Source organism: Grus americana, chromosome 11, assembly GCF_028858705.1.
Source record: "Grus americana isolate bGruAme1 chromosome 11, bGruAme1.mat, whole genome shotgun sequence".
In the NCBI taxonomy this organism is placed as follows: domain Eukaryota; kingdom Metazoa; phylum Chordata; class Aves; order Gruiformes; family Gruidae; genus Grus; species Grus americana.
In genome coordinates this window covers 20,969,707-20,985,855 of record NC_072862.1, presented here as the reverse complement: position 1 = coordinate 20,985,855, position 16,149 = coordinate 20,969,707, and the positions used below count along the sequence as shown (strand labels likewise).

The following is a 16,149-nucleotide window of genomic DNA, read 5'->3' as shown; positions in this document are numbered from 1 at the left end:
AAATTGAATTTAAGCCAGAGTGGATTTGTAATGTGTCTCACACCCAAGACACACTACATTTGAAGGTTTCACTGCCTCTAGTCACATATATATAGCTTGACTAAATGTTATTGAAGATTTTTACTCTTCTTCCTATATATAACACAAAAAAAGGTGATAAAAATTACAAGAATCTAATGAATAAAAGATAAATTTAAGTGGCATAACAGGACATATACCTGAATGGTGGCACTGTGTTTCCCGTTAGCTGTCAGAAACGCTGATGTTTGGTCACAAGGGTATTTACAACTAGACTGAACAAAATCATGATATTATTACTACAGTGTTGATTTATTCTGGTTATAGCTTATAGTACCAAATATTGTAAGCCTATTTTATGCTTACAGTTTAACTTGAATCAAAATGTGTGTGGATAAAAACAAACAAACGTGGACAGAGTCAGGAAGAGATAACAGAGCCATAGAAAAATTTCATCATACTTCAGGTACACAAAAAATAATACACTTAGCAAGAAACCAGACAGCATACAACAACCTTTTGCTACCTACATATCAGGAACATACTGTTGTAAATGGTTATCCCTGTTCTTCCCATTAACATCATTGTACGTATATGCCCTAGCAAAATTTAGAAAGATAAAATCCTATGAGGAAATTATTTCAAAAAGTATTATATACTTACTGAAAGTGTTTTCAATTTGAGAATGTACTACAACACCTTTCAATTTAGTAGTGCAGTACATCTGACAGGAAGAAGGGCCTCTCTGTTGTTGGAATTGCTGTAATGGGGCATATTATAATGGCTACTTCTGACTACTCATAGCTGAAAAGTAACCTTTCCATCCAAATTTGAAAACTAACATTTTGAAAGCATATGACACTACGTTATTGGCTGGAAGAACACTGCATTTTCCTGGGAAAGACTGTCTTTATTAAAGTGTTCCAATGTGCAGAGTTGTACCAGGCTCTTGAATAGAAAGAGGATTAACTGCTGCCAACACATTGTTGAACGGAATGTACTGGGGTACTTACTGCATTATTTCATTATTTGGAAAGCTGAAGAACAGATTCAATCTACTTGAGGAAGGTACCTTCATGTTCCCTCTCTGATTTGGAGCAGTTTCCAAGTCATTTTTCTTTTAAAAAAATAAAATAATTAAAATACAACAAAAACCACCAGAACAGAGGCAGCAGCCTCTTCAGGTCATTTCTCCATCTGTATCTATTCGGCCAGGAACATAGGTGGCAATGTTCCTTTTTACTCTGGGCCAGACTCTATCCTCAGAGCATTCTGTGGGGAATGAAAGGAAAACAAAATGAAGCCACTAAGCAGCAGTAGTGCTACTGTACAGTGGCCTTTCTTATTATATGTTTTGCTATGCTTCTTTTATCACTGCAGATTTTTCAGGCCCCATCCATGTTGACCTTGTGAACTTTGTTACTGAGCTCCTTCTACAAAAAGCATAACATATGAGTGCCAGTGCTGTGCAGATTTCCGATTAGTTTAGCAGAAAACTACCAATATCTTTCAGACATCCTCTATACCTGTGTTAAAGTGACTTTAGGTTTCTATCCAAAGACATGTTTTCTAAACTTTCATCTTTCTTTCTCTAATTGCACTTTATGCAGGTAATATTCTTCAATTTTTGTGAAAATTTATTGGTTTGAGTATTTCATACTCAAATGTATTCAAGTATCATGCAAGTACACAGTTTCTCACATGCAGAAACTTGAGCAGATATTAACTGAATTCTGAAAATGGTGGGATTCAGAGTCCATGTACCAGAACCCTCTGTGGATGCTTGAACTGCTAGGCCAGAGAGCTACTAGCAACTAGGTTCTGGTAAACATCTGCACGAAGACAGTCACACTGCGGATTGTTGCACTGTCAGATGCTTATTCAACTAGTTAGCAGTCATAAAAATCAGCCTCCTTTGTGTGACCATAACGATTGCAGTACTTCCAGACACACTGAAAGGCTGAGATGTTTGCCAGGGACATACAGAGAAGTAAAAAGTGACATTCTTTTTGTCACAGCTCAGAAGCAGCTGCTTATCTAATGTGTTTGTGACACCTTACTTATTGATAAGTGTGGCCAACCATACAACTATAAGAATGGGTTAGAAACAGCTATTCTGAGTTGTTTCACCACCAGCAGCATTTGTTCTCTCTTGTCTGAATCACTGGACCTTTCCCACTATCTGATAGAGAATCTTAAAAATTGAAAGCTGAGGCTCACTTGATCCTGCACCCTTCCTAGGCAGAAGTGCTGTGAGTTCTCGCTCAAGTCAGTGCTTCCTCAACTCTTGTGATTGCAAGCAGCTCCAGAGGATCTCTCAGGTACTGAAATTGCTCCTTTCATTCTATTAAAACACTAAGCTCTGCTGAACAGCCCATAAGCTTTCCTGTACTGAAATATCTTTCAGGGAGTTGTGACGTTTCCCTGTGGCTGTCTAATCTGCACTAATTGTTGTCTAATTTGGAAGAGAGGCTGATCCATGGACTGCATAACTCAAAGGTGGAAAAAGTACAGCTTAGGAGGAGCAAAAACTTTTGAAAGAATGCCTATTTTAATAATACAGAAACATATAAACAGTGATATTTCAGAGAAGGCTCTGTTGCTTGAGTCAGTAGTCTCCAGTTTACTGACTAGACACACTAAAACTCTTATAAAGTAAGGAATAACAGTAAGAGAAGGTGAGTTCACCAAAATGACATGCTTCCCACCTTTCTTTGAATATAGAATGGTTTTGTCTCACAGAGAGTAAAAGAAAAACAGAGTATACAAGATGCTAAAGATTTGAGATAGTATTCTCCACTGCCTTACATACTCATATGATAACTTTTGATAATGGTACTCATATGATAAGCTTCCAAAAATCTATGTTGAATGCTAAAGGATATAAACCTACGAAACCAAAAGGCTAGCAGTTTACTTTGTAAACTTCTCAAGACTTTTTAGAAAAATATATACATATTTTATATAGGACAAGGTAAAAAGAAAAATTATCCTTCAATAAAATGAGCCTTAAAAGAGCCTTTTTGTTACTTCCCTAGTCAATTTATTACTCATACTGTTTTCCAAGGTTTCTCTTCTCTGGAGTGGTTCGTTATCTCTTGACACAAGAAAATGTACAAAATAGTAACACGTTGTTTTAGGCAGCAGTTATAGCAACATTCTCTGTACTAGCAATATCAAAGTTGTGAAACATTTTTCAGTTTTAAAACATAAATCAAACATCCTGTTCTGTACTGCACAGGACTATATATTAAAACGTAGCTGCCAAATAAAGTAAAGGAGAGCTTTCTGAGCTTCACCAAGTGACCAACAATCAACAGAATGAAGAAAAATTCTCATTAGAAGAGAACCTACTTGATGCAGGATTTTGACAAAAATGTGTGGGAGACCTCTTCCTTTTACAGGAAGGGAACATATATTTTAACAGGGATAACCCTAAAATTGTAAGCCCCAGTGTATAATATATACTGCATACTACTCCTATACTGCCTATAACATATACTGCATTGCCTAAACGAATGTCAAAATTTAGCAACACATATGACTCAGTGCATATTAAATTGGTTCTGATCTTACTTGTATCCATATTACACAATCTTGAACCTTAAGAGTAAAGGAGACAAGCGTTCAGAAGACGCACTGCATGATTGGCTAGTGCATGAACCCTCCTTTGGCTTGCTAACCTGCGGAGCTCTGGTTACATGATGACGACATGGGAAAGAATGACATGTTGATGATGTTAATACCATATAGTAGGCATATATCTTAGAGAAAGAGAATGCCTTAAAAAGAAGGGATTCTTTTCAGACTATCTTTTTTCCCCTCTAGATTCTAACATTTAGGAAATTAAAAATTGGTTGGTTGTGTCAGGTTTTTTCCAGTGCAGCAGGGTCTTAATCACTGAAACACCTCCAGAACAAGCATGGATACAACTATAAAGTTGAACAAAGGTAATCTTCCAGTGAATTTGTAGCAGATTTAGTGACTAAAAGTATATGTTCTTTGAAATGAACTGAGAAAGTACAGGTGCTGAACTCTCACTGGAAGTCAATGTGAGCTGACACTTTTACTTTTCTGAAAGCTATATGTCCAGAACTGACAAAGGATACAGAATCTATGTACTGTACAAACCTCTCTTTTTAAGGTTTCCTGTAAACCTTTCCTAAAATAGGAAAGAGAACATATCCACAGGTTTCTAAAAGTGCTGCAAATAATCCTTGACAGATATTGCTGGATACCCACTTGTGGTCTCCAACCATCAGTCCTCAACAATTAGAAAGATGTATTTCAGCTTCTAGAAGATAATCTACAGATTACAGGTTAAAGAATCTGTAATAAAATTCTCTCAAACTGTAAGAATTCTTGTCTGGAAATCCACTTGATTCCATATTTGGCTTTTTTTTTTAAAAGCAGCAGACAGACAACTCCCAGTGGTCACATTAGCTGAGGGATTCTTCCTAGAGCATTATGCATAGCTCTGAAATACTTGCCTCTTACAGCGTATTTTCTGTGACCTCCACATATGAGAATGAACTATTCCTAGGTGAGCCACATTTGCTGCTTTTTAGCCTAGTTCTTTTTTCTTAAAGTCCTGACAGGGTTGAATGTTGCTCCATTCATTATCTTTTTACACTTATCAAATTAAGTCCTCAGCAGTCTTTTCTCTAAAATTTCTAGTAATGCTTGCAAATAATGACATGTATTTCTTATCTGAATGTAATGTGACACTACTTAGCAGCTACTGTGTATATCCATATACTGTTTTTATTTGTATATGTATAGGCATGTGTTTGTGTATAACTACAGCAAGAGGCAGAGACAGTGATGGATAAACACAGAACTCCCCACTTTAGCCATTCCTGACCTATTTTCCTTCAACCTCTTTCACTGAAGTCATGGCAACTTCTTCTCTTAACAAGTCTGGGCGTTTAATCCTGTCAAATAACATTTTTGTACTGTTCCACTCATCTCTGCTCTATAGTTTCTTGGTACTCTCTCAATATTTCCAATGACTCCTTCAGTCTTCTTTCAGTTTTCCCCCTATTCCTCTCTGAAGAAATGATGCAGTGACAAAAATCTCCTTTTTATTCTCCTTCAGAGTGACATAAATTAGTTCAGCACACAGCAGCAGCTGTGAACTGAAAGCACCTAGAAGAAACGTAAGTCAACCTGATGGCTCTCAAAATTTGTGTTGAGCCTTTTAGACAGTCTGTAGATTTGTACTCTGTTGTTCACTCAATTAAATGTTCATAAAATGACAACTACAGACCACAAAAAAAACTGAGAACTGTTCTATGATTTTGTAAAATAGTCCTTCATAGTGAGTTCTTGGCTACAAACTCGTGTAACAAATGAATGACGGTAAGCTCTTATCTCTTCCACACAGAACAGGCCAATATAAAACCACTACCTGACTGGTTAAAAATAAAATTAAAAAATTTAATTACTCTGTCAACATATTTCTCATACTCACTGGCTCTGTACTAAATTGTAGTTACCAAAAAAAAAAAAAGTGAAACTGCAAAGGAGCAGAGGCACAAGGCTGTAAAGAATAGCTGATAGGTTAAAAGAGAAAAAAGAAAACTGCAATTATACAGGAGCTATTTGGGGAGGTCCCAAGTCCTTTGTCCACATTTACAGCTTCTGGGTCTCCATAAAATACCACTCTCCTGTAGCACATGCAACTTAGAGTATGATACTTAGTTAAATAAATTCAAATAAAACCCACTAGCTCAATTTTTCATTTGTAAATTAAAACCAATAGTCAGCAGAGTTGAAATAATTACAAAATAGCTGTTGAAGAGACTTTGGGAAGATATCAGTCACTCTCCTTTTCACACAGAGGACCACTACGCCTACATCATTGTTTCCAGGCCTGCATGACTGATATTCTGTAACCTTTATAGAAATTCCATAGCAATATTTACTGAGTCTTCCTCAGGAAGTCCTCCTGACACTGCAAATCAATTTCTTTGCTGCCATAAAAGAATATACTGGAAAACTGTGGAACATTTAGCAAAAAAAAGATTGGGTTGATTTTTGTGGGGTTTTTTTTTCCAGTCTGTGTTCACTATACTTTTTTGCACAGCAAGAACATCTCTCTAATTTAATTTGACTAAAACAACCAAGCAACCACCCTTCCTGTTAATGCTCTGAATCTACAAAGCAATACGTGGAAATATTCTTTAAAAGTGTCAAAATTTTTTTTTTTCTTTTTCTTGTGATGAAACTTTTTCAAGAGCCAAAAATAGGGATAGGCTTGCTTAATTGCATGGAACTATTTGCTTTACACAGTACCCATGCTGAGATAGCCAAGAAGTAGATGAAGGTGACTGCTGGCGAACATTGTTTTCAGAGTTATGTGAGCATCTCTAAAATCCCTTGCACCAAGGTCCTTAAGATTCTCAATGTCAAGAAGTGAGCAAATGTAATGGACACATACTTGGACAGTTGAAAATGACAGTATTATTTACAGAGTCACATGCATATTTAAAGGATTCCAGAGGTATTGAAAAATATGTCTTGGAAGAGTTCCATGGTATTTGCACATCTAGTCTTGCAAATCCAATTCCTATGGTACAGTGGTGAAAATACTTATTGGAAGGGGCAGCCTCGTAAAACATGAATGTAACTTTTCAGCCTGTCCCGTACAAGACACCTGTCTTCTTTAGGGGAGCTACTGAAGTGGACTAAGTGGTTTCAGGCAGCAACTGCCACCAACCAGCATATCTTGCTTTTAGTTTTCTAGAAGATTTAAAAGTTTCCTTAGATCCAAGTGTAGGAGGCTATACATAACAACTCTTAAATAAGGAGATCAGCTCACTTTTGTATTTGCACAAAACCAGACATAACTGAAAGGAGGCCTTTCAGTAGAGGTCTTCTCTCACATAAGTAACAGGAAAAAAAAAAAAAAGAAAAAAATCTATAAGAAACCAATTAAAACCCTAAAAAAGCCAGAAGAAACATGCCTGGTTATTTTGGCACGTTCTGCAATTGACTGATTTGGCCAAGCATGTCACGGCACAACTAAGTTTTTGCTATTTTAGACCTTTCACATATTTATCTTAAAAAACTTAAAAAAAAGTTTTCCTGCGGGCAAGCTGTGCTTCCCTCAAATATTTCTTTCCCTACAATATCAAAAAGTGCATATATACGTGTCTTGAAACACATGCTCCTACATTAACAACAATAATGAAAATGCCCCTAATGTTACCGATTCTTTAAAAAAAGATTTAGCATTCAGCATTCTTCAGCAAAACTGGATATCTGAGCCAGCAGCTTCTAAAGGTCACAGGTTTATAAGCACGTCACTCAGCTCCCTGTGCATGTGTTCCAACTGTAAGCAGATAATAATATTATTGCTAGAACTTTTACAATTGCGTAATCAAGGGATATTTTAAATAGCTCATGTATGATGTTTGCTACAAAAACGTAATTTCTATTTTTGCCAACACCGCAGGCCAAAACTTTCCCATATTTTATTGTAGGAACCAACCGAATGCTACAAATTCCCAAAAGAAATTCTAAGTAGTAGATAGTGAAATAAATGTTTTATGAACTATATCTGAAATAACAGTATCATTCCAAATAACTAGGAAAATAAAAGACAAAATTTGTTCATGGTACCTTCACAAAGAAAAGTTTATTATTACCTTAAGTACCTATAACTACTAAAGAGGATTTTGTAACATTGTAAAGTTACCTTTCCAAAACATAAAGGTGCACCTCCTAACACCAAATTTTTATTATTTAAAACCTTCCATTATAAAATCCTGTTTTCAGATACAAATATATTTATTCAGACTCCGACTGTTTGAACAAAGGGTTTTATGATAATTAGCTTCAAAAATGTTAATGGTAATTTTTGGCTGCACCCAAAATGCAGGCATAGGGAAAAATACTTATCGCAATAACCTGACAGCCTTATCATTGAAGAAAAAAACCTACAAACATACATTGTCAACAGACTTCATCAGGATACAGCTAAAGTCTTCCGTCAAAATGCTCTAATGCTGCATACTTACTAACTTTGCACAATTTGCAGAATATCAGGAAGGAAAAAACACCTGGAGGACTGGGAGTTAGGGAGACTTGATAAATTGGACTGAGGCTGTCTGGACAAGGAGGTCAGTCTTTCTCACGCTAGCAGATAGGCATGGGGAGAGGAAGAGAAGCAATGAGCAGAAAGAAGAACAGACTGTGATTAGCTGACCGATGAATTTCGGGAGCAGATGAAAAATCTTCAGGGAGTTAAAACTGGAGACCAGTGAACAGCCACCTTCAGGCTAGATGCAAGTTTGGGGAGTGGACAACTAGCTGGATAAAATGACTGGGACTATGTGGCTGTAAGCGGGAAGCAGCACTATACCTGACGAGTCAGAGGACAATTTCAACTGCCCAAGAGACTAGGATGAATTACAATACAAAGCATGCTAACATTTAGATTGCCTCTGAATAGACCTTTCAAAGTGTCCAGAACTAAGATTAGAAACACGGAGAATGAAGAGCTGATTTGCATAAACAGAGAGAAGAGGCTAGGATAGGGAACGAACAATCAAAAAGCTCACCCATCATGCTGGAAACTCATATTCATAGCTCTCCTTTTCACTAAAGACGATAAAGTTTTCTACCAAGAGAACTCCCCAGCTATCAAGCTGCATGCTATTCTGCAGTAGGTAGATTCTGAAAAAGCTTTCACTCTCCTGTTATTACTGTGTATAAACAATTAAATATTTATTGGCATAAAGACTGGAACTGGATGGTCTAACTATTAACCTATAAAGTATCAGAATAGTCTCCCTCAATCCTTCTTGCCCTCAAGTATCCCCTTCGATCTAAACAAGTACTGAGACAGTGGAAAAATGATCCCGTAAACTTTTGGCCAAGGCAACCACCTGAGAAGGAAGATGTTAGCATCCCAGTCTATACTCCATGATTATTTAACTTTTACACAAAGGAGAGCAAGTTCGAGAGAAGATGAAATTCCCACCCCATACAAACACATTCAAGACAGTGGAACAAATGTATCCAATTTCTTGCAAGCAAAATACAATGGAGAGCGCCTTCTAAATACTGAGTCATCAGAGCAAAGATGACAAAAAGTTAAGTTGTTTGGTTTTTTTTTTTTTAAAAAAATTCCCTTAAATTTTCATGCAAGTGCACAAAATAAAATATTTTGTTTGGAATGAAATAGCAATTTCAAACAAATGTTACAGTGTCTTCAATTAGGTAACTTTTTTTTAACCTTTGGACAAAGCTGACTTACATACTTTTGTTTCTTAACTGAAATAAAATTTGTGCAACCTTAATGCTAAATAGTATGACAAAAGGTCTTGGGCCTCATACTTAGAACTTTTACTCTCTCTGTAGCTCAGATCCCCTTCTGTAAAATGGGACTAATTTGACCTTATCGAGATTTTGTGAAGATAAGCGAACATGAAAATAATCAAGAAAACTATGATTGCAAAGCCATTTACACCATGAGCACCCTAGGAAGCTTTGATTAAATTAATAACTTTGTCAGCAGAGCAGGAACCTAATAATAATGAGACTATAAAACATAACAAAATGAATAAAAGAATGACAAAATATTGAATACCTGCACAGTGTTTTTTCCCTATCCATCCTCTGGCAAGATCAAAACAGATCGATTAAAAAAAATATTAGGCAGTTCTTCAACTAAAGATGATCATACTCATAAAACATGTGAACTTAAAATTGCACGGCCTTATTTCTAGTGTTTCCTAATACCCAAATACTTCACTTCGCAACTTTTAAGGTAATTTTTTCTCCATAGTAAAAACGTTACATACAATGTTCAAGATAAAAATCAAAAACCATGGAAGTTCATCTGCCTGTTTAGGGTGACTTTTATCCCTCAATTTTGACACCTATCCCATTTACTCCTTTCAACTGAAACCAGGCAAAATCAGTGGTTTTGAGGCAAAACCAGATGAAGAGCTCACATGACTCCTAACAAAAAGCAATTTTCACACGGCCTCTTATGAACTGAACAGAAACAGGCAAGCCTGGCACAACTCAATGTTCTACAAGACATGCACAAAGGGACTAGTTCTGAGAGGTGCTGAAGGTCTCTGGGTACTGAGCACTGCAGGATCAGGCTCAACTTGCTAATGACTTTTCATAGGGTAGTGGGGATTAACCACAATGCGACTCCTGCAGTCATTTGCAGCCTGAATGAAACAGGAAAAACTCTTTTTGACTTTGCAAGGAAAGGGTTTGTGCCTTTTCCTTTTTGCTGAGAACAGCCCCTTTTCTTTTCTCTAGACAAAAAAAATGGTTTTTTTCTCACTAGGCTTTACTTGGAAATGCTAAGGATGTATCACCCCCTCCAGAGAATGACAGGCCAACAACTAGACCTTCTTTAACAGAGGACCAAGTTGTTGTTATACAGCCAATAAAAAAAACTATTGAGGTGGAATCAACCACAAAACCATGGGTCCTCTGTCTGTCCAGCTCCCTTCCCAGGCACTAGAAACCTCAAATTCCTGACCATGGTGACAGACTGGTAGTAGCAGCCAAAAAAGCACACAAACTGGTTGCTGCCCCCTATACCTGCCAGACAATTTCCTCTCCCAGGAAAGCATACAGAACAATGGAGTAGGGTATCTTCTCCTATTTCCCAGGCCATACGTATAGACTCATCCATGGCCACAGCTCTCTTTCACAGCACTGCTTTAACATACCCAAAATTATCAACACCTCTATTATTACTGCAGCTGCCACTATTAACTGTTTAAAGCTTTGACACTAAAAATTCCATGTGCCATACCTTGAAAGTATGGTTATTTTTTTCTTAGAAAACCCTTAATCAAGCCATATGATTAGGATGAGAGAAACACCATTAAGTAGCAGCTAACTAGACAGTCTTTGAATGCTGGGCACCATTATGAAATGAAAAGTGAAGTTTCAGAGTCTTTCCTGTCCTTCTTTGGAACATAGCATCAGAGTTTGAAGAATAAAAAGTGACTTTTGATTGATTCAGCTGCTTATCTTAGAAAACTGTATACAGTAATGGAATGTGAAACTTCTCAAGGCTATGGCTTTGCAAGGTTGTTTTAAGTAAGGTAAGAAATCCTTTAATCTCCTAGTTTTTCCCAGAGTTGTCCACACTGATACCTGTAGTCAGTGACAAGTCTACTAACTCAAATGAAGTCTTAAAACGTTAACAGGGATAGACATTTCTAAGCAGGAAAACAAGTGAAGGGAGTCCAAACTCCCAGACTTTGCTTACTGCTCCTCCAACAGGATCAGACTATTTTCACTTTATAGCTACAGATAAGTAGTTATCAATTACAGGGTCACAAATTAACTTTTGAGGTCCTTGCATGTACAATGAAATTCTTCTGAGTGTACCAAAAGGAAAATAGCATCTAGGACCTACGCAGTACTTCTTTCTAAAGTCTCTGCTTCTGTTTAAAACAAAACAAAAAAACCCCAAAACAAAAAACCACAACAAATGCCAACCCTTCCAAGACAATAAATAGGCCTTCACACTTTGTGGACCCAGGCATCAAAGCTGCTAGAGAATGTTGAATTATCAGAGGAAGTGAGTCTATACCTACTAGGGTAGCAAAGAAACGGTATCCTCTGTACAGACCTGAGAAAGGGTAACTACTAGTCTGCATGTCAGTAAAGCTTCATACTACCGCAAAGTATCCTCTCAGTCATCACTGCACTTGGGTGAGTTGCTGTTTGACTTCAGCAACAGCTTTAGGAGTAGCCAAGGCCACAGAAGCAATAAAAGCTAGAAATAGTTCAGCATAGAGGCTGAAGTCTTTATTTGCAATCCTCAAACCAACTGAGGAGTTGGATTTGCTTCCAGTCACAAATAAATAAGGGCTCAGCCTTCTAGCCTAGATGATAGAAAAGACCTAGTAGTACTAGTTAAATGGGGGAGAAACAGAGAAAGAAAGAGACTCCTTTTCAGAGCCAGAAGTAAAGACATCCTTTTGGGCCTGGCATATTCATTTACGCACGCATACACACAACACTAAATCCAACTTGTGCCCCTGCTACTAACCTCTCCTGGCATTTACAGAATGCCAGTCTAGTCTGCTGTGTGATACATAGCAACCTGTATATCCCTTGGTATTATTAACTCTTAGACTGAGAGCACTGGGCTTAAAAGAAACTGCAGAAACACACATTTGTGTAAATATTGAGTCTTCCCCAAGCATTTTTGTTGGGTTTTGGTGGTATTTGTTTAATTAAAAAAATCTGAAGAGATTGTGAATACTCTAGAAGACTGTGGTAATGTGATATGATTATCAAAGGAAAGATGTAACAGCCTGACAGTTTACAAACGCAGTATTCAGTTCTACATGTGAATGAGATCACATACAGTAAGCAAATAGGATCACTGTTCACAATAATTACCACTCTAATTCACAGATTGTCTCAAGAGTAGATAGTAACAGACCAAAAAAACCAACACAAACCTCCCTCCCCCTCAAAAACCACAAACCCCAAAACTTCCCCCCCCAGCTGACCCTTTACACAATAAATTGGCTGTACATGGCCACAACTTAGAGGAATTTCAATTGCAGACTTAACATTGCAGAAAGCAAGTGTAAAGGTTTTGAATGGTGTGGTTGTTCAGAAGAAACCTAGAGCATCCCCCTTCCCTTCACAGGCATCAGCTTAATTAATTGTAAGGAACCTGGTCGTTATGCAAATGAATTCAGTCCTGTGATTGGTTATTGCAGCAATGAAGATTCTCACACACTATCCACACAAGTTCTGAAAATAGCAACGAGCATCTGCTCTGTGTAGTCTACCCCATCAACTTTCCTTTTACTATTAGTTTCAAAAAGAGTCTTTCAGTAAATTTATGGTTCCTGACACCAGAATTTATAAAGGAGCAAAGCAATATCATGTGAACGAGACCGCTGGCTAAGTGAAATAATGTTTCTGGTAACACTTATCTACAGACTGTAAGATGACTGCTGGACAAATTAACTACTCCAGTAATATGTTTACTTCATATTAACTGCTCTGTGATCTGCACTGCACATCTATACACAAAGACCTCTATTGTTCATTTATACGTCTTAAATATATCAGACAGAACTTAATTATAATCTTCTGTTCACTCCAATTAGTTATTTTAATGCAAAATCAGTCCTGATATTTAAAGTTCATTATTCCACTTCTAAACTAGTTTGTCATGTCTATTTTAAATTTTGAAGCCATGCAACGTCATACCTACTTAAATTTTAACAATACAAATACCTCCCTCAGCAGGAAGAGCATACATTCATTTTCCAAGAGTGAAAAGCTATGCAACTTCAGTTTTGCTTGGACAGAGAAAGTAGGCAAGTTTAATATATTAAGCTATTTTGGCCAGTGAACAAAAAGTTTGTCTGCAACACAACAAAAAAGAAGTTTCAAATAAATAAAATTATTTCGTTTACCTTCTCTTCTCCCTTGAAGGATAGTCTTAATTTATGGTCCTTTGAAAGTGTAGCTACTGCTGTCCTGAACATAAAACAGGGCTCTGAACACATAGCCTAAGAATAAGGCTTTATCTTAATAATAAAATTAATGAGATTAGAATGGGCCCTCAAGAAATTTTAGTAACCTGGAAATTTGTTACACACTTTTAATACTAAGTCATCTCACAATTCAAAGTAGCGTTCAATTTCTAGGACTGTCTTAACAAACACTGCACCCTGCAAGGAACAAATGTGCAACTACACATGCACTGATTAAATATTTATATTAAGAGAAAAATATGTGTCACCACAAAAGCAAACCATATTTTGTAAAGATATAATTCTCTTCTATTACTCTAACTCGAAATCAGAATCAAGGAGACACGAGAGTGTTAAACTCCCCTGTTATTATAGCTGAATAACTAACACTTAGATAGTCCTTTCAAAAATAATGAGATACAGAAGCCAAAGTATTAGCTCAAACAAGGATGAAGATGCAACTCTGAGACTCTTAAGAAAAGAAACATCCTGGAAAAAAACCCACGAAATATTTAAAATCATTCTTTCACCTCTGCCTCCTCATTAGTATGGGTTGGAGGCTCTTTCCTCTAGCAGCAAGAGCCAAGCTCCTGAGCGAGTGGCACACTTTGTTCTATGTTCTTTCAGGATATGGAATTCCTTTCCTTGTATCCTCTTAAAAAAAGAGTTAAAACTCTCCTCCTGACTCTCTTTGGCTGTATGAGAAAAAATTTCCAGCTGAACTCACATCACTAAGTGATATAGGGTTGCATGTACAAATGGTCAAAATATTGGAAGTTAACGAATAGTCTGATCGAACATAAAATTTATTGTACTTACTCCCAGAATTCCATCACTGGAGAAGTGGCATTTTGTAAAGAGATTTGACTGCAGTTGCTCATATTAAGTTTTTGAAATTCCACACAGTTTTCTAGAAAAGAAAAAAGAGTACATTTCTTCCTGTGCATCTTCAAGTTAATGCATCTTGTAAAGCCACCATTCTATAATACATTTTCTCTATCTGGTTAAAGGATTAATGCCACAGCTGCTACTTCTGCAACACCACATTTTGATCACCAGATCACAGGCCTATCCCAGAAAAATATCCATGCAGTATACTACGTTCTCCTATAACACACTTTCCAAAGGCACAGTTGCAATGGCAAGGGCCAATAAAACACCTGAGATGGAAGAAAGACGCTTTGAGAAACTGAGGCAGTTGATTGAGAATTACAACATACTCGTACTCCAACTGCTGGTTCAATGGCCAATGGTAACAATTGGCATATGAAACACTGCCAGCAACAAGTTTCCACTTTGTCTTATTATGGCAAGTGAAAAGTCACTCTGGCTTATTATTATTATTATCTCTAATACAGAGAAAGGAGATCAAAGCAGCTCAGCATTGTTGAGTTGATACTTAGTATCTGAACAGCAATCAACATCAGCTAAGCTCCTTTGCAGGGTTGCCAAAATTGATCCTGAAGCCTTCTACATCTATTGGGCCCAAGACTAGTTCCCTCACACAACCTAAAAGGCAAGATTTCAGATAGCTTTAGGTGTCCTCAAAGAACAAGATAATGACCAATTAATAAAAACCATGAAAGACAGTACAATTGGTACACAATTTGAAATCGGACAGCAATATAAGGAATAAATGTGAAAACTTCAGGAACATGGAAATAAGGGCATTGGTATGTATTCCTCCCCATAGATATTTGTGATCTTCAAATACAGTAAGCAGAGCATTACAAATAAATATAACAATGAGAGGACAGACGCAGAGCCGTATGGTGCAAACCCTTACGAATACACACCTCATCTTTCATGTAAGAGGCTACTTTGCATGCAGTAAGGATTATTTATGTGACTAAATTTTCAGAAGTAGTTTGATGAATGTTATTCCTCAACATCTGGCATTAAAAAGAGTGAATCCAAAGATCCACATTTAGTATTTTCCTTTCCATTTAAAGTCCTCCTGATTTCATTAGAGTGAAAGAACAAGATTGTAACCTGTCACCAGGTCATCAGCTCTTCAGCAGAATTCACTTACTGTATTCAGGGAGAATAGACATGATTGCAAATGAGAGTCTTGGGATTTAGCCAGACTGTCTTACAGAATTAACAAAATCCACAGTCGTCTTCTGCTATCTGACATCATATTCTGCAGAAAAAAATATGCTTACACAACGACCTAAACCAAAAAGTTATGAATAAGTCTTCACTCCAGGATTCCTTTATCATGGTGTAGTGTGAGGTGATTGGCCCGTTTCCACAGACTTTTCTACCAGAATAATTTTGTTCTGACATTTTAATGTATTAATCAATTACTCAAAAGCATCTGTATAGCAATAACCTCTACTGAGGTCATACCTGTATTCCATTCATGCCCACAGGTAGCCCAAGGAAGCTCTGTAGTAAAGCAGTTAAACAAATAGAAGATAGCCCATGCTAAAATGATGATGTAATACACATTTAGATGTGCCTCTATAACTTGGGTAGCATATCCAATGCCTAGAGGAAAAAAAACGTGAGACAATAGAAAATGCTTATTTTTTAGGTAATTTAAAAACAAATGCTTACTACTTTAAGTATATTTTAACTTCAATTTTGATACAATTTAATTTATTTTACTTCAATTTTAATGCATTCTTTT

At 36.9% G+C, this 16,149-nt stretch overlaps 1 protein-coding gene across 5 annotated transcripts in view; it reads right to left on the bottom strand.

Annotated features, from left to right (window-relative positions):
- The window catches only part of SLC6A11 (solute carrier family 6 member 11), a 105,108-nt gene that overhangs the window by 83,534 nt on the left and 5,425 nt on the right, over positions 1-16,149 (bottom strand). For all 5 annotated transcript variants that reach the window (XM_054838101.1, XM_054838103.1, XM_054838102.1 and 2 more), the window contains 2 exons: positions 15,867-16,007; positions 14,334-14,424 (listed from right to left, as the gene is read on the bottom strand). In XM_054838101.1, the coding sequence (XP_054694076.1) occupies positions 14,334-14,424; positions 15,867-16,007 (232 nt within the window). The remainder of the gene's footprint in view (positions 1-14,333; positions 14,425-15,866; positions 16,008-16,149) is intronic.